General features: G+C 43.3%; 2 protein-coding genes across 8 annotated transcripts in view; both read right to left on the bottom strand.

The window, feature by feature from the left end:
• The window catches only part of LOC139540143 (casein kinase I-like), a 58,494-nt gene extending 42,793 nt beyond the window's left edge, over window positions 1–15,701 (bottom strand). For all 4 annotated transcript variants that reach the window (XM_071343727.1, XM_071343729.1, XM_071343728.1 and 1 more), the window contains exons 1-2: window positions 15,638–15,701; window positions 15,376–15,500 (exon numbers count right to left, since the gene is read on the bottom strand). The gene's annotated coding sequence lies outside the window, so the exon portion shown is untranslated. The remainder of the gene's footprint in view (window positions 1–15,375; window positions 15,501–15,637) is intronic.
• A 947-nt stretch (window positions 15,702–16,648) lies between these two features.
• On the bottom strand, window positions 16,649–20,591 carry LOC139540142 (PCNA-associated factor-like). Of its 4 annotated transcripts, none has more exons than XM_071343726.1 (5): window positions 20,510–20,591; window positions 18,349–18,420; window positions 17,658–17,741; window positions 17,267–17,441; window positions 16,649–16,817 (listed from the first exon to the last, which is right to left on the bottom strand). In XM_071343726.1, the coding sequence occupies exons 2-5, from the start codon at window positions 18,392–18,394 to the stop codon at window positions 16,775–16,777; spliced, it is 348 nt and encodes a 115-aa protein (XP_071199827.1). In that variant the 5' UTR covers window positions 18,395–18,420; window positions 20,510–20,591; the 3' UTR covers window positions 16,649–16,774. The 4 variants fall into 4 exon arrangements, with proteins under 4 accessions (XP_071199827.1, XP_071199825.1, XP_071199824.1 ...); XM_071343724.1 differs by lacking the exon at window positions 20,510–20,591 and adding an exon at window positions 18,502–18,969; XM_071343723.1 differs by lacking the exon at window positions 20,510–20,591 and adding an exon at window positions 18,502–18,776 and having other exon boundaries at window positions 17,652–17,741.
• Window positions 20,592–21,486: the final 895 nt, after the last annotated feature.

Genomic DNA, 21,486 nt, shown 5'->3' with positions numbered 1-21,486 from the left:
GTCACTCGGGAGGCTTCAGAACCATTATTTTAAAAGCATGGGAACCGGTGAATGTTATTTACATCGCATGCATTTTACTCAGTCCAACAAAAAAGCGAAATCAAAGTGCCTATACAAAGCACTCACTGTCATTCATAAACGTCTCCTTCCAGTGTCTGCCTGCCAGCTAGTTAAGGATACTATAGCAATCACATTTCACAGTGGATTTATTAACAAAAAAGGTAGGACTTGTTTTGAATTCTGGTGCGCACCTAAGTTTGTTAGCTACATCTGGTCCAGGGTGCTGAGCTAGCCCCGGCATTGGGCCAACTCTCGGACGTTCAAAGTTCCTCCATATTAGGCGCTCCTCCATAGCTAGGTACAGTGAGCTCTGAAAGTATTGGGACAGTGACAAATTTGTTGTTGTTGTTTTGGCTCTGTACTCCAGCACTTGGATTTGAAATGATACAATGACTATGAGATTAGTGCAGACTGTCTGCTTAAATTGGAGGGTATTTTCATCCATAGTCTAAAAAATGTCACAACTTTTTGTACATAGTCCCACCCGCATTTTAGGAGTCAAAAAGTATTGGGACGAATTCACTTATACAGTGCATTCGGAAAGTATTCAGACCCCTTCACTTTTTCCACAAATCTTGGTTTCATCAGACCAGAGGATCTTGTTTCTCATGGTCTAAGAGTCCTTTAGGTGCCTTTTGGCAAACTCCAAGTGAGCTGTCAAGTGCCTTTTATTGAGGAGTGGCTTCTGTCTGGCCACTCTACCATAAAGGCCTGATTTTTGGAGTGCTGCGGAGATGCGAGAACCTTCCAGAAGGACAACCATCTCTACAGAGGAACTCTGGAGCTCTGTCAGAGTGACCATCGGGTTCTTGGTCACCTCCCTGACAGAGGACCTTCCCCCCCAGATTGCTCATTTTGTCCGGGCGGCCAGCACTAGGAAGAGTCTTGGGTGGTTCCAAACGTCTTCCATTTACAAATGATGGACCTTCAATGCTGCAGAATTGTTTTGGTAGCCTTCCCCAGATCTGTGCCTCGACACAATCCTGCCTCGGAGCTCTACGGACAATTCCTTCGACCTCATGGCTTGGTTTTTGCTCTGCCATGCACGGTCAACTGTGGGACCTTATATAGACAGGTGTGTGCCTTTCCAAATCATGTCCAATCAATTTACCACCTGTGGACACCAATCAAGCTGTAGAAACATCTCAAGGATGATCAATGGAAACAGGATGCACCTGAGCTCAATTTTGAGTCTCATAGCAAAGGGTCTGAATACTTATGTAAATAAGGTATTTTCGCTTGTACATTATGGGGGTAGTGTGTGTAGATTGGTAAGGGAAAACAAATGTACCTAATCGATTTTAGAATAAGTGTGTAACGTAACAAAATGTGGAAAAAGGAAGGGGTCTGAACACTTTCCGAATGCACTGTATCAACGAAAAAGAGGTGAACGTATGTTTTACTCTGAGCGGATTGCCACATCCCTAAAATAGCCATGAGAGGTTTGTGTTTATTAAGGATCCCCATTAGCTGCTGCAAAGGCAGCTAATGAGGATCCTTAAAATATATGACATGACGTGCCCTCAGGCCACTGCTCTACTACCACATATCCTCAATTAGGGCTGGGCGATATGGCCAAAATATAATATCCTGATAACGATACATATCACAATATAGCACATTTTCTGTAAATTCAATTTATAAATAGTTTATATAAAATGACCACATGTAAAGGCCTATTGCTTATAACATTTAGAATTAAAGTCAACAAATATTTTATTATTTCTCCTTGTATTTAGAACCTTTGTGCAAATTTTCAATTAAGCAAGTACCAAAATATTAATATATAAAATCTAAAAAAAGGTAAATAGAAAACACTTCAACTATAGTTACAAAACAAAATAAATATTAGGCCTAAAAATGTTGGGGCTTAAATGTTATTTTGGCAATAATACGTGACACATCAATTTGCATTTGGTACCTTGGGTCGAGCGTTAGCACCAACTCACAAAACCCCCGTTTCTCGACCGTGTAAATTGGGGCCATGTCTTTGCAGATGTAAGTTGTAACGGCAGCTGTTATCTCCTTCCATCTTTGTGATTCTTTGCCATATGGTGTGCCGCGGGCAAAAGCCTCTTGCAACGTCTGAGTCGGGGGGGGGGGGGTTATTTTGAGCCATCTCTTGTACTTTTTTGGGTCTCATCAGTAGACTCTCTCCGTACGGTTTCACATGATTCTTGCGTAGGTGGTAAAAGAGGTTAGTGGTGTTTGGGCCTGTTGTCGGGACCGGCCTGCGGCATATTTTGCATATGACGATTTTCTGGTCCGTGTCAGACTTTCATACCCAAACCTCGTCCATGCGACCAAAGTAGCCCCTCTTTTAGGTACGAGCTTCGTGTCTCCGTGCCACGTTCACTCTCCTCCATGTTTGTGTTGCAAATTTCCTTGCACACGAACACAAAGCGTCGTCCAATTAACTAAAAATATTGCCGTAAAGAGTGTGATTTGCAAAAAAGAAATAAGCGACAGAGCATAATATGAAACGATATAAAAACGTTCATCGTCACGAGATATATATCGTCATTATGCCCAGCCCCATCTACAAAACAAAATCCATGTGTACGTGTGTGTGTAGAGTACGTGTTAGCATATGTATGAGTGTGTCTGTGTGTGTGTCTCTTCACAGTCCCCGCTGTTCCATAAGGTGATTCTACATCTTGCATCAGTTACCCGAGTTCCATGTAGCTATGGGTCTATGTAGTACTGTGTGCCTCCCATAGCCTGTTCTGGACTTGGGGATTGTGAAGAGACCTCTGGTGGCAAGTCTGCATGGGTGTCCGAGCTGTGTGCTAGTAGTTTAAAAACAGAAAGCTAGGTGGTTTCAGCATGTCAATACTTCTTACAAAAACAAGTAATGATGAAGTCAATCTCTCCTCTACTTCGAGCCATGACAGATTGACATGTATATTAATGTTAGCTCTCCATGTACATTTAACGGCCAGCCATGCTGCCCTGTTGAGTCATTGTAATTTCGCTAAATCCTTTGTGGCACTTGACCACACAAGTGGACAGTAGTCCAGGTGTAACAAAACTAGAGCCTGTAGGAACTGCCTTGTTGATCATGTTGTTAAGGCAGAGCAGTGCTTTATTATAGTCAGACTTCTCCCAATCTTAGCTACTGTTGCATCAACATGTTTTGACCATGACAGTTTACAACCCAGGGTTACTCCAAGCAGTTTAGTCACCTCAACTTTCTCAATTTCCACATTATTCATTACAATATTTAGTTTAGGTTTAGGGTTTAGTTCCAAATACAATGCCTTAAGTTTTTGAAATATTTAAAGACACCCTTATTTCTTGCCACCCATTCTGAAACTGACACCAGCTCTTTGTTAAGTGTTGCGGTAATATCACATGCTTTAGTAGCTGACGTGTAGTGTTGAGTCGTCTGCATCCATAGACAAACTGGCTTTACTAGTTAATAACGATTTTAAAAAGTAAGAGGCCTAGACAGCTGCCCTGGGGAATTCCTGATTCTACCTGGATTATGTCGGAGAGGCTTCCATTAAAGAACACCCTCTGTGTTCTGTTAGACAGGTAATTCTTTATCCACAATATAGCAGGAGGTGTAAAGCCATAACACGTGTTCTTCCAGCAGCAGACAATGATCGATAATGTCAAAAGCCAAACTGAAGTCTAACAAAACAGCTCCCAAACTTTTTATCATTAATTTCTCTCAGCCAATCAGTCATTTGTGTAAGTGCTGTGCATGTTGAATGTCCTTCCCTATAAGCGTGCTGAAAGTCTTACCAATTTGTTTACAATAAAATAGCATTGTATTCCGTGGCGACCTGTCATTCAAGGCACCCCACATCTTTTTTGCATGTTATTTTGGCATTAATACGTGTCACATATCAGTTTGCAAACAAAAAAAAACTATATCATTGAGTTAATAAAGCCACATTCAAACATGTTCTTTTTTTTGTTTCTTGAGTACGGCACCTCCAAAATGCAGGTGTTTCAGACTTGCTCAGTGCTTTCTGTGGTGGGGCAAGCCAGCAGAAAATAAGGAGCGTTGCGCCGTGATTGGCTCAGTGTTCTGTCACTCATGGGGACACTGCGTCACTGGCAAGTCTAAGAGTAGAGCTAGAAAATTCTAGCCCCTTGGGTGCTGCCATAGTTACATTAGAAGTAGAGGTCGACCGATTAAATCGGAATGGCCGATTAATTAGGGCCGATTTCAAGGTTTCGTGACAGAGTAGAGAAGAGCCACCCTACGAATGATTACTAAACCAAACACAGTGGGAAACAACGGGCCTTCTACACCTTCAGAGAAGGGCTAAGGATTTATAAAGTAATTATTATTTTCAATTATGTTCTGATTTAATTTATTCAGTATTTGTTAGAAAGGAAAGGGTTAATACTGAAGAGAACAATGATCCAATCAGGATTTTATTTTTGTTGTCTCTGGGGAGATAAATCTAGCTAGCCTTGTCAGCCATTGGCTAGGCAATTAGAAGCTAGATATAATGCATCTGTCATTCAAGTGTATTAGGGCAGAATGTTGGAGTGACAGTGGACTCAACCAATCACATTTAGACTTGTAATGGGTGGGTCCGTTTTTACAAAAAACATATGGAAACTTGTGCCTTCTCAAAGGCCAACAGGTCACTGCGCAAAAGCGATTAGTAGGTTTTCCCACGGTCTAGCTAGCCATCTTTTGTAGGCTAGTTTGCAGCAGCTGCAGCAGGTGTTATCATAGAGGATGTTGTTGCTCATTTGTTAGCTTCTACACTACCGTTCAAAAGTTTGGGGTCACTTAGAAATGTGATTGTTTTTGAAAGAAAAGCAAATTTTGTTGTCCATTAAAATAACATCAAATTGATCAGAAATACAGTGTAGACATTGTTAATGTTGTAAATGACGATTGTAGCTGGAAACGGCAGATTTATGGAATATCTACATAGGAGTACAGAGGCCCATTATCAGCAACAATCACTCCTGTGTTCCAATGGCACGTTGTGTTAGCTAATCCAAGTTTAGAATTTTAAAAATCTAATTGATCATTAGAAAACACTTTGCAATCATGTTAGCACAGCTGAAAACTGTTGTTCTGATTAAAGAAGCAATAAAACCGGCCTTCTTTAGGCTAGTTGAATATCTTGAGCATCAGCATTTGTGGATTCGATTACAGGCTCAAAACGGCCAGAAACAAAGAACTTTCTGCTGAAACGTCAATCTATTCTTGTTCTGAGAAATGAAGGCTATTCCATGCGAGAAATTGCTAAGAAATTGAAGATCTGGTACAACGCAGTGTACTACTCCCTTCACAGAATAGCGCAAACTGTCTCTAACCAGAATAGAAAGAGAAGTGGGAGGCTCCGGTGCACAACTGAGCAAGAGGACAAGTACATTAGTGTGTCTAGTTTGAGAAACAGACGCCTCTCACAAGTCCTCAACTGGCAGCTTCATTAAACAGAACACGCAAAACATCAGTCTCAACGTCAACAGTGAAGAGGCGACTCCGGGATGCTGGCCTTCTAGGCAGAGTTGCAAAGAAAAAGCCGTATCTCAGACTGGCCAATAAAAAGAAAAGATTAAGAATGTGTTATTTTGCCCATCTTAATCTTACATTTTTATTGGCCAGTCTGAGATACGGCTTTTTCTTTGCAACTCTGCCTAGAAGGCCAGCATCCCGGAGTCGCCTCTTCACTGTTGACGTTGAGACTGGTGTTTTGCGTGTTCTATTTAATGAAGCTGCCAGTTGAGGACTTGTGAGGCGTATCTACAGTATCCCCCTCCATCCTGTCAAAAAAAGATAGGCCTGTGGCTGAATCTAGGTGATGATCCCTGCACTAGAGGAGTAATGGCTAACACCCAATTGCTGTGATTCCTATGTTATTGACACATTTATGAAATTGCTTATTCAAGTTACCAGTGTGGTAGCACTCGAGACCAGTCTTGATTCCGGTTTCGAGACCACGTTTTAAGTGTCTCGTGTCGAATACATTTGTACTCGGTCTTGGACAGTGAAGACTCGTAATTTCTTCCCGAGACCAGCGGAGTAAAAAAAAAAAGCTTCCATTCAGTAAGAGCATAAAACCGATTCGCCAGGCCAAATGTGTGTGTACACACACACACACACACACACACACACACACACACACACACACACACACACACACACACACACACACACACACACACACACACACACACACACACACACACACACACACACACACACACACACACATATTCCTTTCTTAAAACATTAATATCTATTATAGACATGTTTACTCAGTGGCGAAACTATTGGACCTGCCGTTTCCAGCTACAATAGTCATTTACAACATTAACAATGTCTACACTGTATTTCTGAGGATGGAGCTGATTTCCTAGTGTTTTTACAGTCTTATGTCCCAAAATAATTGCTCAGAGAACTTAGGGGCCTAAATTAAAATGTTTAATTGTAGGCTTAGATTGAAGATATGGCAAATAGGAGTGGCAATATCGTCTGCTATTAATCCTCAGTAATTTTCCATCCAAGTTGTCAGACCACGGTGGCTTGTTGACAAATTTTTTACCTCTTCCACACTCACTTTACAGAAGTCAAAATTTCAACACTTGTCTTTTAGAAATTTGATCAGTTATACTTAAATGTGTAGTCTCAGCATTAGGTGCTGGCATGTCATGCCTAAATTTGCTAATTTCGCCAATTAAAAACAGAGGGGCCCTGTTTCGCTCACACAGATGCCTTCTTTGGTGAGATAAATTTGCATGAGGCTGAATGTAATGAAAACGATGAGAGACAAAAGCAATGTTCTTTTTTTTTATTGCAAAATTTGAGGAAGCCTGGCTTCCCTTGGCATCCATGAATACACACCACCGCAAAACATGTTTTATTATCAACTGAAAAAATATGTTTCTCCTGTTTTGAAAGAAACATTTCACTCTCCTCCATCTTGTCTTGTGTTATGAAACCCTATCCTATCTGTCCAGTAGCGGAACAAGATTGCATGAAGTTCACATAAGACGCAATGAAATGCATCATGATATAAAGCAGGGCATAAGTTGATCATCACTAGTTACCACAGCCACAAAGTCATAAACCCTTTTTTCGTTAATTTCTGTTTTTAAAGTGTGATTAACCCTAAACACACTGCTAACCTTATGCATAACCTTAAAGTAAAAACACAAAAGCCATTGACTGTTTGGCTGTGGTAACTAGTGGAAACCACAAATTCCATCGCTAAAATCAGGAAACTGGCCGTGGTTGGTTGGCTAACATAGGTAAAACTGGATACACTAGCTACTTTAGAAAGGGCTGGATTAGCTAGCAGTTAGCAAATCTAGCAAGCTGAAAAGCTCAACTCAGCAGGGTTTCCAAAAAAAAAAAATACTTCCCCAAAGCACGTTATGCAAGGAAGAGAAATTCATTTTACCAATACAAATATGATTATTCATGTTCTGAATCATTCAGTGGGGTCTTTAACCTAATATCCAAAATGTAGTATTTATTTACATAATACATATTTTGGGTTGATTGTTTAGCAACAATAAGGACACACGCGCAACCATGGGCAAAACAGCTGACGTTGGCTTAGATTGTTGACAACATGTATATTTCTTCCCCAATGTTGATTGAAAATGTAAATAAATGTGCACAATTACCACTCGTCTCAACTACATCGTTACAGTTGTTGGTTAGACAGCTAGCATTTTTTTTTTACATATTAGCCTTGACAGGTATCAATAAGATGATGAAACAAGCTGATTGAGCCACATATAATCCCCACGTACCTTGCTAGCAATCTGCCATTGAAAATCCCAACAGGCTGACTTCTGCACCATGGCAGCGCACGCATCGTTTGTGACAGTCAACCAACCCATCTATCGCGGCACAGACTTTTTGTAACAACTTCAGGATTTTACATTTTGTGGTCCTCGCAAAAAGCTAAATTACCATGACATGAGCTAAATGATAAGGCTTTCAAAATAAAAAGCTTGGTATACACTCAGTATTCCATTGATATTTCACAGAGATGCGCTTGTTTTTGTGAGGAATCTTTAAAAAAAGCATGAATTTCTAATTAATACGAAAAGCTATACTTAAGCAATAAGGCCAGAGGAGGTGTGGTCTAATGCCAATATACCACGGCTAAGGGCTGTTCTTAGCACAACAACGCAGAGTGCCTGGACACAGCCGTTAGCCATGGTATATATTGGCCATATCACAAACCCCCAAGGTGCCTTGTTGCCATTATAAACTGGTTACCAACGTAATTAGAGCAGTAAAAAATGTTTTGTCATACCCGTGGTATACGGTCTGATATACCACGGCTGTCAGCCAATCAGCATTCAGGGCTCGGCCTACCCAGTTTATTATAACACAACACATACACATATATACACTCAGCAAAAAAAGGATTTTCAAACTTAACATGAGTAAATATTTGTATGAACATAACAAGAATCAACAACTGAGACATAAACTGAACAAGTTCCACAGACATGTGACTAACAGAAATGGAATAATGTGTCCCTGAACAAAGGGAGGGTCAAAATCACACACACACACACGACTCAAATGATATCCATCTTACCTGGCTCTATATTGTTTTATGTCATGCAGATATGATAAGAAAGATTACGAGTTCAACTGGAAAGTGAGCATGTCGGGTAACCAGTAGCCTTAATTCTGGCACAGAATTGAGCATAGTTGACACGATGAGAGAAATGAGCTTTAGACTACTACTTGCCAATGTGCAATCATTGGACAATATTAGACGAATATGAAACTAGACGAGGTACGATCACGAATATCCTACCAGCGGGACATCAAAAACTATAATATCCTATGCTTCACGGAATTGTGGCTGAATGACGACATGAATATTCAGCTAGCGGGATATACGCTGCACAGGCAAGATAGAACAGCACACTCCGGTAAGACGCGGGGGGGGGGGGGGCGATCTGTGCATATTTGTAAACAACAGCTGGTGCACGAAATCTAAGGAAGTCTCTAGATTTTGCTCGCCTGAAGTAGAGTATATTGTGATAAACTGCAGGCCACACTACTTGCCTAGAGAGTTCTCAGCTATACTTTTCTGGGCTGTTTATTTACCACCACAGACAGATGCTGGCACTAAGACCGCACTCAGTCAGCTGTATAAGGAAATATGTAAACAGGAAACCACTCCCCCAGAGGCGGCGCTCCTAGTAGCCGGAGACTTTAATGCAGGGAAACTTAAATCAGTTCTACCAAATATCCATCAACATGTTAAATGTGCAACCAGAGGGGAAAAAAATTCTAGATCACCTGTACTCCACACACAGAGATGCGTACAAAGCTCTCCCTCGCCCTCCATTTGGTAAATCCGACCACAACTCTATCCTCCTGATTCCTCCTTACAAGCAAAAATTAAAGCAGGAAGCACCAGTGACTCGGTCTATAAAAAAGTGGTCAGATGAAGCAGATGCTAAACTACAGGACTGTTTTGCTAGCACAGACTGGAACATGTTCCGTGATTCTTCCGATGGCATTGAGGAGTACACCACATCAGTCACTGGCTTTATCAATAAGTGCATCGAGGACGTCGTCCCCACAGTGACTGTACGTACATACCCCAACCAGAAGCCATGGATTACAGGCAACATTCGCACTGAGCTAAAGGGTAGAGCTGCCACTTTCAAGGAGTCGGACTCTAACCCGGAAGCTTACAAGAAATCCTGCTATGCCCTGCGACGAACCATCAAACAGACAAAGCGTCAATACAGGGCTAAGACTGAATCATACTACACCGGCTCCGATGCTCGTCTTATGTGGCAGGGCTTGCAAACTATTACAGACTACAAAGGGAAGCAGAGCCACGAGCTTCCCAGTGACACAAGCCTACCAGACGAGCTAAATAACTTCTATGCTCGCTTCGAGGCAAGTAATACTGAAACATGCATGAGAGCATCAGCTGTTCCGGACGACTGTGTGATCACACTCTCCGTAGCCGAGTAAGACGTTTAAAAAGGTCAACATACACAAGGCTGCAGGGCCAGATGGATTACCAGGACGTGTGCTCCGGGCATGTGCTGACCAACTGGCAGGTGTCTTCACTGACATTTTCAACTTCTCTTGTCAGAGTCTGTCATACCAACATGTTTCAAGCAGACCACCATAGTCCCTGTGCCCAAGAACAGAAAGGCAACCTGCCTAAATGACTACAGACCCGTAGCACTCACGTCCGTAGCCAAGAAGTTAATTGAAAGGTTGGTAATGGCTCACATCAACACCATTATCCCAGAAACTCTAGACCCAGTCCACTTTGCATACCGCTCAAACAGATCCACAGATGATGCAATCTCTATTGCACTCCACACTGCCCATTCCCACCTGGACAAAAATAACACCTATGTGAGAATGCTATTCATTGACTACAGCTCAGCGTTCAACACCATAGTACCCTCAAAGCTCATCACCAAGCTAAGGATCCTGGGACTAAACACCTCCCTCTGCAACTGGATCCTGGACTTCCTGACGGGCCACCCCCAGGTGGTGAGGGTAGGTAGCAACACATCTGCCACGCTGATCCTCAACACTGGAGCCCCTCAAGGGTGCGTGCTCAGTTCCCTCCTGTACTTCCTGTTCACCCACGACTGCATGGCCAGGCACAACTCCAACACCATCATTAAGTTTGCAGACGACACAACAGTGGTAGGCCTGATCACCGACGAGACAGCCTATAAGGAGGAAGTCAGAGACCTGGCCGGGTGGTGCCAGAATAACAACCTATCCCTCAACGTAACCAAGAATAAGGAGATGATTGTGGACTACAGGAAAAGGAGGACCGAGCACGCCCCCATTCTCATCGACGGGGCTGTAGTGGAGCAGATTGAGAGCTTCAAGTTCCTTTGTGTCCACATTAACAACAAACTAGAATGGTCCAAACACACCAAGACAGTTGTGACAAAGCCTATGCCCCCTCAGGAAACTAAAAAGAGTTGGCATGGGTCCTGAGATACTCAAAAGGTTCTACAGCTGCAACATCGAGAGCATCCTGACTGGTTGCATCACTGCCAGGTACAGCAATTGCTCGGCCTCTGACCACAAGGCACTACAGAGGGTAGTGCGTACGGCCCAGTACATAACTGGGGCTAAGCTGCCTGCCATCCAGGACCTCTACACCAGGCGGTGTTAGAGGAAGGCCCTAAAAATTGTCAAAGACCCCAGCCACCCCAGTCATAGACTGTTCTCTCTACTACAAAATCAAATCAAATGTATTTGTCACATACACATGGTTAGCAGGTGTTAATGCAAGTGTAGCGAAATGCTTATGCTTCTAGTTCCGACCATGCAGTAATATCTAACAAGTAATATAACCTAACAATTTACACAAGTGTAAAGGAATGAATACGAATATGTACATAAAAATATATAAATGAGTGATGGCCGAACGGCATAGGCAAGATGCAGTAGATGGTATAGCGTACAGTATATACTTATGAGATGAGTAATGTAGGGTAAGTAAACATATAATATAAAGTGGCTAGTGATAAATTGATTACATCAATTTTTCAGTTATTAAAGTGGCTGGAGTTGAGTCAGTATGTTTGCAGCAGCCAATCAATGTTAGTGATGGCTGTTTAACAGTCTGATGGCCTTGAGATAGAAGCTGTTTTTCAGTCTCTCGGTCCCCGCTTTGATGCACCTGTACTGACCTCGCTTTCTGGATGATAGCGGGGTGAACAGGCAGTGGCTCGGGTGGTTATTGACCTTGATGATCTTTTTAGTCTTCCTGTGACACCGGGTGGTGTAGGTGTCCTGGAGGGCAGGTAGTTTGCACCCGGTGATGCGTTGTGCAGACCTCACTACCCTCTGGAGAGCCTTCCGGTTATGGGCGGAGCAGCTGCCGTACCAGGCGGTGACACAGCCCGACAGGATGCTCTCGATTGTGCATCTGTAAAAGTTTGTGAGTGTTTTTGGTGACAAGCCGAATTTCTTCAGCCTCCTGAGGTTGAAGAGGCGCTGCTGCGCCTTCGTCACCACGCTGTTTGTGTGGGTGGACCATTTCAGTTTGTCCGTGATGTGTACGCCGAGGAACTTAAAACGTTCCACCTTCTCCACTACTGTCCCGTCAATGTAGATAGGGGGCTGCTCCCTCTGCTGTTTCCTGAAGTCCACAATCATCTCCTTTGTTTTGTTGACATTGAGTGTGAGGTTATTTTCCTGATACCACACTCCAAGGGCCCTCACCTCCTCCCTGTAGGCCGTCTCGTCGTTGTTGGTAATCAAGCCTACCACTGTAGTGTCATCTGCAAACTTGATGATTGAGATGGAAGCGTGCATGGCCACGCATTCGTGGGTGAACAGGGAGTACAGGAGAGGGCTGAAAACACACCCTTGTGGGGACACAGTGTTGAGGATCAGCGGGGTGTAGATGGTGTTACCTACCCTCACCACCTGGGGGCGGCCCGTCAGAAAGTCCAGGACCCAGTTGCTCAGGGCGGGGTTGAGACCCAGGGTCTCGACATTAATGACGAGTTGAGGGTACTATGGTGTTAAATGCTGAGCTGTAATCGATGAACAGCATTCTTACATAAGTATTCCTCTTGTCCAGATGGGTTAGGGCAGTGTGCAGTGTGATGGCGATTGCGTCGTCTGTGGACCTATTGGGGCGGTAAGCAAATTGGAGTGGGTTTAGGGTGTCAGGTAGGGTGGAGGTGATATGGTCCTTGACTAGTCTCTCAAAGCACTTCATGATGACGGAAGTGAGTGCTACAGGGCGGTAGTCATTTAGCTCAGATACCTTAGCTTTCTTGGGAACAGGCACAATGGTGGCCCTCTTGAAGCATGTGGGGGCAGACTGGGATAAAGATTGATTGAATATGTCTGTAAACACACCAGCCAGCTGGTCTGCGCATGCTCTGAGGACGTGGCCGGGGATGCCGTCTGGGCCTGCAGCCCTGTGAGGGTTAACACGTTTAAATGTTTTACTCACGTTGGCTACAGTGAAGGAGAGCACGCAGGTTTTGGTAGTGGGCCGTGTCAGTGGCACTGTATTTTTCTCAAAGCGAGCAAAAAAGTTGTTTAGTCTGTCTGGAAGCAAGGCATATTGATCCGCGACGGGGCTGGTTTTTCTGTTGTAGTCCGTGATTGACTGTAGACCCTGCCACATACCTCTCGTGTCTGGGCCGTTGAATTGCGACATGGCAAGCGGTACCGGAGTGCCAAGTCTAGGACAAAAAGGCTTCTCAACAGTTTTTACCCCCAAGCCATAAGAATCCTGAACAGGTAATCAAATGGCTACCCGGACTATTTGCATTGTGTGCCCCCCCCCAGAAGCGTCTTATATGGTGAGCGACCGAGTGGCTAGGACAGGCAAGCCCCATACTATTGTGGAGGACTTATTTCTTCCTGCTGCCGCGGATATGGCTGGGACAATGCTGGGGGAAAAGGCCATAAAAACTATACAGACAATGTCTTCATCAAACAACACTGTTTCACGACACATCAGTGACATGGCAGGAGATGTTTTGAAACAATTACTGCAAGCACACAGCTTGATATGTAAGATGGCTAAATAAAGAGCAAAATGATTGATTATTATTATTATTTGTGCCCTGGTCCTATAAGAAGCTTTTTGTCACTTCCCACGAGCCGGGTTGTGACAAAAACACACTCATTCTTATGTTTAATAAATGTATTATATAGTGTGTGTGGCAGGCTTCCAATGATGGCAAAAAAACACAGTTGAAAGTGCACTGACCCTGGTGCTAGAGGGGGTACGCAGCTGGAGGTTGAATGATTGAAGGGGTACGGGACTATAAAAAGTTTGGTAACCACTGTTTTAGAGGATTACCTATACAATTAACAATTGATTGTTGACCCATTGGTCAACAGATGAATTTTTCATTGACACCTCAATTAAACTAGTAGAGTAGGGGCCTGACGTCACACACTTAATGTTTTGTGAAATATGTAGTGAATGTATTGTAATGTTTTTATAATTGTATAACTGCCTTAATTTTGCTGGATCCCAGGAATAGTAGCCATAATAAATACAAAACACAAACTCAGACACCTGGCTAGCTTGGTTCTGACATGGGTTAGAGTAACGTGCCAGATTACTGGACATAGATAACGTAAACTCACCCCATTCCGTACAAATGTGCGTAACCGCGACATTTCAAACGAGGCTACAAAGAAAACTAAATGGGACTGTAGCGACTGTGTTGACTTCAAAATCAGGGGTGTGAACTAGGTTTCTATTCAAGCGCTGATCGACATGGTAATGCCTCTATAGTATTGGAGAAAAGTTTAAAAAAAACTGACCCTCCGTTACATCGTGACGTGTCATGTTGTAACGTACAGCACGCATAAAGCAACTATTTCTGTCTTACAATCTCTCTCCACCAGGTGTAGCACTTCTCTCATCCTTTAAAAACAAGAAATGGACAGTGACTGGGTAAGGGTCATTTTTTTCGTCATCATTCTCAAAGCCGTTGTTTACTTCTAAGATCACTTTGGCACCGCCCTAAAAGCCCGATTCAAATTCGACACAAACCTTCAAATAGGTATGTAATGACACATTATATAAACTCTTTATAGTGTTTTATTTACATTTTTGAGGTGATAAGATGATAAGTTGGACAGATCGAGTGAAAAAAGCAATTTTCCCACACGACATCTGTCCTTCTCACTATCACGCATTAGTTTCGCTTCCCCACCCGCCATTTTTAAAAAGACCCGACAGGGCTCAGTGCCTGCTTGAATTATGCAGAAACGGGCAGTGTTTAGGTCATGTAATTGATTTTGTTGGAAAGGGGAGAAATTGTGCTTTACAATGGTATTGACATTACAGTTGATCTGGAAGTATTACGTTTTTGGGGCGCTAAAATAAGGGCAATTGTACGGACCAAGGCGATGTACGAGTTTACGTTAACCACTTATGAAAAACGAGCGTCCCCGTGTGCTAAATTAGATAACCTAGCAATTTGCCATTATCCTCCTAGCTAGATCACCAGTTAACGTTAGCTAACTATTACAGTAGTTAACTAATGACGGAAAGTCGCATTTGACAGACAACAAACACTAACGTTAGTCAACCACTCACAATCCCATTACATACCAAGTATAGTACTGTCTGCACCACACACAAACAAAACAGTGAATGTATTTCCTTGTGGTCCAATGCTCTCTAGCCTAGGTAGGTGGTTCGTTAGCTAACTACAGTAGCTGGCTAAAGGTAATTGTCCAGGCAACGTCTTCAATTCAGGCCAGCAAGTTGCTAGCTGCTACTAGCTAAACCTAGCCTAGGCGGCGTTCAGAAAACGCAGATAAGCTAGTGTTAGCCAATGTTAGCTTGTGGAAATGTTACTTACTTTCAATGTGGTCCTGGATGCATTTAGTCATTCATTTTCCGTGTAGCGATTACGCCAGAAACGAGGAAGCGACGTCAATTGGTGTTTTCAGTTAGCATCCCAGAGCCTTCTTCAGTTCGCCTCCACTGATATAAAAATCAAAGATGGTGCATAAACGAAGATAGCTCACTCCGGCTGTTTACCATTGAAAAAAGCGGTGAGTTCCGGTCTAACAGGGTGTCTCAGACACCAATGCAATAGCAGCTGGGTCTTGTATACTTACGTTCATTTAAACTGAATGTCTCGCTTCCTCTTCAGTCTCTGAAAAAATGGTCCCGGAAGTGTTGCTCCAACATCCTGCGAGAAAATCAGTTCCAAGTGTATACTGATAGAACATTGTCATCATGGAAATTACAGGTCAATGTGCTTCATGGGCGGCAGGTAGCCTTGCGGTTAGAGCATGGGCCAGTATTCAAAAGGGCACTGGTTTGAATACGAGCTGACAAGGTGTAAAAATGTATTTTTTGTTGTTGAAATAAAACTGTCAATGTGCCCTTGAGCAAGGCACTTAACCCCTAATTTGCTCCAGAGCACTGTACTACATGTGACCTTGGCGTATGACATGTCTGTCACACTTGGCACTTCTCAATGAAGAATTGGTTCCACCAACCTTTCCCGATACTGGTTGAGAATCTCATGGTATTGACCAAACATGTCGCACTGGAGGTTCACCTTACAAAAGGTCAAGCATTTAAACAAATTGTTGGGACAACTTATTCTAAGATTATTTTTTAGCACTAACAGTATTGAGGTTATTTGAGGGCCACAACTCATAGAAATTGGACAAAATACAGGTAGTCTAATCATGGAACACTAATCAACATCAAGCATTGCTCATAGAGGCAGTGATCCTCATTACATTTAACAAACAAACAAAGTGACCAAATCTTTTAAGGTGGGTGCTTATTTGTCCCATTTCATTGATGTAGAAGTATGCATTACATCCTGTCCACAACATTTTGATATTGTTCTTAATGATCTAGCACCATCTACTGGTATGTAGATGTTACCCATATGACCAGAAAAATATTGGCTAATAAATTAGGGGCATGATTGCCATAGTTGTTGGACATGCAGGGAATCGACTGATACATTTGCTAATTCTACCATCATGGCATTTCAATAACAAAAGGAAACATTGTTAGCACAGAAAACCTAAGTGCAATTTAGATTGAGAAAATAGACTAGGTATTGTAAACAGGAAGAGCGTAACAAAAGGTAATGGAATCAGGCATACAAAAAAAGGTTTATTAAACTCCTGTACAAAAACCATGAATTCATCAATTATATATACAAAATCTGCCAGCCCATTCAAGTACTAGGCGCAATGGCTTTTTAATTGGGACACGATTGGCAAAGCTCATTCATCAGCATCCTCATCTTCAGCAGGCAGTGGTCTGGATCTGAAAGGTGAGTGGTTGACATTAGATTTGGTTAGAACCTGGTTGACCAGGTTCACATTTTCAGGGTACATCACCCAAAGTACATACACGCTTACAAAGAATCACAAACAGCCAGATGAGCATTAATCAAAAATAGCATGAATGCACACATTTCCCATCTGCATCGGCAAATAGTTCCACTAAACCAGGGTAAAAAATTATTAATCCCCAGAATCTGTTGCAAAAACATTACCAAGTTATCTATGGAGAATAGACCAATGCAATATATTAAAGTATCATAATGAATTCTTAATATTAGTAACTTTGGCAACATTTTTGGAACAGATTCTAATGAAAATGTTTGAGAAAACACTCCACTTCCTCCAGATCTGCAAGCACTAAAGAGGTAGGCATTTTAGGGCTGCTTTTGGACTGGCTCTAAAACTAGGCTTAATAGAAATCAAATGTACTTATTGGATGCCTTGGACACTCCACTGCCTCCAGCCTCTTCATCATCTGACTGGGGGAGCTGGTTCTCTTTCTCAGGCTCCCTGCAGGGCCCACCAAAGAAATCCCCAATGCCTTTTTGCCAAGTTGGGGTGGGCCGAGGACACACAGGATTCCCGCCAGCAAATTTACTCTTTGCTGCAAAACAATGCCAGCATTAAAATTCACAATTTAGAAGAATATCTGCCATGACTACTCACCACTTGGACACATGAGAAAGAAATGCATCTAGAGGCAATAGTTGTTAGCCATCTACCAAAAATTGTTATGTAGGTATCTAGCTTACATGGAAATATGGGCTATTAACTAGACAATTTTACTTTAAGCCTGAATGAAATCATGACTCACACTCACCAGGCGTGCCTGCTTGAGAGCCGCTTGATGCATTTGCAGAACTCGAGGCACCCAATGACTTCCTGGGTGCAGATGCAGCCACAGCTGAAAATGGATAAGTGTGTTAGTTATTAAGTCATTTTATTAAGCAAACGCCGTGTATTGAAATGCAGAGTTATAGCGTATAGTAGCAAAGTAATCTTCACCGACACATGTGACTGGTTTGTTTAGTTTGGGCGGTGAAATTGGCGCCAGATTGAGGATATTGAATAACAAGTAGTTAGTTAACGAAAATACTCCAATAAAACATTTTACTACCATGGTTTTTTTATCCAGTCTTTCGTTGTAAACAACACGTTTAATAACGTTAAGGTAACAATCAAATCCGGCACAAAAACCATGATGCGAGTACGAACGCTTCTGGGTTAGCATGAGCGCCATCTGTGTTCACAATTCTATTGAAATGGCGGGAGACAAATCTTACCCAGTCAATCAAGCCATCTAGTTAGCTAATCACTAAAATCGAATATTAGCAGTTAGTTGTTACAAAATAATGGAATGCAGGGGTTGCAATTATCTTCACAAAACTCACTGGCTACAGTAGCTAGCGATTCCAGTTTGGTACAATGAATAACCATTTAACTATCGTTAGCTAGCATGTTGTGAATCAAAATAAGTAACATAACTTGAAGTTTTGATTGTAGACCATTACCTTTCCTGTAAGTTCCGGGGACACTGTCTGCCTTCGTCCTCACCATGTTAAACTTTGTTTTTACCCCACAACCTGAAACAAAACGGGACGTACACTTTCAATGTAGACTTCTACTTTCCCGCCTGGGTTTAAATGACGAATCTCCTGGCTCACCTGACGTCATTGGTTACGTGACTATTCCCCTCCCTTCACGAAAGCCTCGCCCGTTTCTTCTGTGCAGCTCAAAGCACGCACCCTCTAATGCAAGCACAAGCGTGTTGTGTACTTCGATAGGTTATTACATTGAAAACTGCTTATGGTCTGAATAGAGACCAAGCCTCAGATATACTTGCAAGTTAGGCCAAAATCGGACTCCCGCGTGGCGCAGTGCAAGCTGTGCCACAGAGTCTAAGTTCGAGTCCAGGCTCTGTCGCATCCGGGAGACCCATGGGGCGGAGCACAATTGGCCTAGCGTCGTTCGGGTTAGGGGAGGGTTTAGCCGGCAGGGATGTCCTTGTCGCAAGGTGTAGGGTGTTTCGTCTGACATTGGTGCGGCTGGCTTCCGGGTATAGTGGGCATTGTGTCAAGAAGCAGTGCGGTTGGGTTGTGTTTCGGAGTATGCACGGCACTCGACTTTCGCCTCTCCCGAGTCCGTACGGGAGTTGCAGCGATGATGCAAGATTAACTACCAATTGGATACCACGAAATTGTGGAGAAAAAAATCCAAAAGTTAGGCCAAAATCTGCCTCATTGGAATAGTTTCCAACCAGATATACGGTACATTTGGAAAGTATTCGACCTCCTTCACTATTCCATATTTTGTTATGTTAGTCTTATTCTAAAATTTATTAAATACGTTTTTTCCCCAAATCAATCTACACACAATATCCCATAATGACAAAGCATTATCGGGTCCCTCTTGCTGCACAGCTATTTTCAGGTCTCTCTAGAGATGTTTGATCGGGTTCAAGTCCGGGGACAAGCTGGGCTACTCAAGGATATTCAGAGAACTGTCCCAAAGCAACTCCTGCATTGTCTTGGCTGTGAGCTTAGGGTCGTTGTCCTGTAGGGAGGTGAACCGTCGCCCCAGTCTGAAGTCCTGAGGATCTCACTGTACTTTCCTCCATTCATCTTTCCCTTGATCCTGACTAGTCTCCCAGTCCCTGCCCCTGAAAAACATCCCCACAGCATGATGCCTGCCACCACCATGCTTCACCGTAGGTATGGTATTGGCCAGGTGATGAGCAGTGCCTGGTTTCCTCCAGACGTGACGCTTGGCATTCAGGCCAAAGAGTTTAATCTTGGTTTCATCAGACCTGAGAATCTTGTTTCTCATGGTCTGAGAGTCCTTTAGGTGCCTTTTGACAAACTCCAAGCGGGCTGTCATGTATCTTTTACTGGGGAGTTGCTTGCGTCTGGGCACTCTGCCATAAAGGCCTGATTGGTGGAGTGCTGCAGAGATGGTTGTCCTTCTGGAAGGTTCTCCCATCTCCACAGGTCACTCTGCAGCTATGTCAGAGTGACCATCACTTCCTTGACCAAGGCCCTTCTGCCCCGATTGCTCAGTTTGGCCAGGTAGCCAGCTCTAGGAGGTTCCAAACTTCTTCAATTTAAGAATGATGGAGGCCACTGTTCTTGAGGACCTTCAATGCTGCAAAATTGTTTTGGTAGCCTTCCCCAGATCTGCGCGTAGACACAATCCTTTCTTGAAGCTCTACGAACAATTCCTTCGACCGCATGGCTTGGTTGTTGCTCTGCCGACACTGTCAACTGTGGGAGCTTATATAGACAGGTGTGTGCCTTTCCAAATCATGTCCAATCAATTTAATTTACCACAGGTGGACTCCAATCAGTTATAGAAACATGTCAAAATCAATTAAAAACTTTTTGGGTCACATACACATATTTAGCGAAATGCTTGTGTCCCTAGCTCCAGCAGTGCAGTAGTATCTAACAATTCACAACAATACACACAAATCTAAAAGTTAAATAATGGAATTAATAATTATATAAATATTAGATTGAGCAATGTTGGAGTGGCGTTGACTAAAATACAGTAGAATAGAATACAGTATATACAATTGGCTTGGTTTCAGTTGACAATTTTGATGCCAGAGAGCCCGGATGTTGCTTTTGGGGCCTTTGCACCCCACCTGTAAAGTAAACTAGGGGAAAGGCTGACCTGTTCCAGCAGGGAGTCCTGTTCATACAGCAGCCTGACCTCCTCCAACTCCATTATCTCCTTCTCCAGCTCTGTCACACCAGCTCCTTCCTCCACCTCCCTCTTTCTCCTTTTAGCTGCAGGTGTAGGACAGGGGGTCTCCTTCTCTCCTCCCTCCTCTCTGCCTCCAGCAGTCTGGCCCACCTCCTCTGGTTGCTGGCCACGGCTACAGGCCCTGTTGGTAGGATTGGCACAATCATCAATATCACTGAATTATTGGGGGGGTGGGGATATTCATGCTACATGTGATAGTAGTTAGTTACTGTATGTGTATGGGTTTATCATATTTCATTTTAAATCATTGTCATTAAATCATTCGCAGAGTCACATGGAGATAGTCATGTAGGGAAGAGTGAAGACAGTGATTCTGAAAGACTAGGAAACTCCACCAGAGGCCATATGATAAGACTCACAGTTCAGCCCACTCCTTCATCCTCTTCTCTGTCTTAGCCGGACTCACTCTGCCTTCTACATAGCTTTGCAGAGTTTCTCTGCCTAGCGGCTTGCTGCCCCCTGGACGAACCACACGAGCAGCAAGAACAGCCTCCTCACCTTGGTCTTCCTGGTCCGCTGGCCAGGGACACGCACATTATGATGTTATATAAACAGTAACAGGTAGGTATAATACACACACACACTTTCTCTCCCCCTTTCTCTTACCTGTGATGTTGGAGCGGTCTTTGTCAGCCTCGGCTTTGTTCCTCCAACGTTCCTGTACCCGAGCCCCCTGCCCTCCCTCTCTGTTTCAGCTCGTGGAACCTCTGGAACAGTGCCAGCAGACGATAGGTGGAGATCCTCTGGTCACTCTGGAACGCTACCACGGTAATCCCAGAACTTGGAAGAAACAATGGGCAAATATGAAATGGCACCCTACCAGGTGAGTGCACACACACACACACACACACACACACACACACACACACACACACACACACACA

The sequence above is a fragment of the Salvelinus alpinus genome, chromosome 15, assembly GCF_045679555.1.
Source record: "Salvelinus alpinus chromosome 15, SLU_Salpinus.1, whole genome shotgun sequence".
NCBI lineage: Eukaryota > Metazoa > Chordata > Actinopteri > Salmoniformes > Salmonidae > Salvelinus > Salvelinus alpinus.
This window is presented reverse-complemented; position numbering and strand designations above follow the sequence as displayed.

Bases quoted from the DNA above. Each gene is read 5' to 3' on its own strand.
- LOC139540142 (XM_071343723.1), bottom strand. The intron at 17,742-18,348 runs GTAATGGTCTAC...ATCCATTTTCAG, and splicing joins CCCCGGAACTTACAGGAAAG to CTGTGGCTGCATCTGCACCC. The intron at 17,442-17,651 runs GTGAGTCATGAT...ATTGTTTTGCAG, and splicing joins AGCAGGCACGCCTGGTGAGT to CAAAGAGTAAATTTGCTGGC.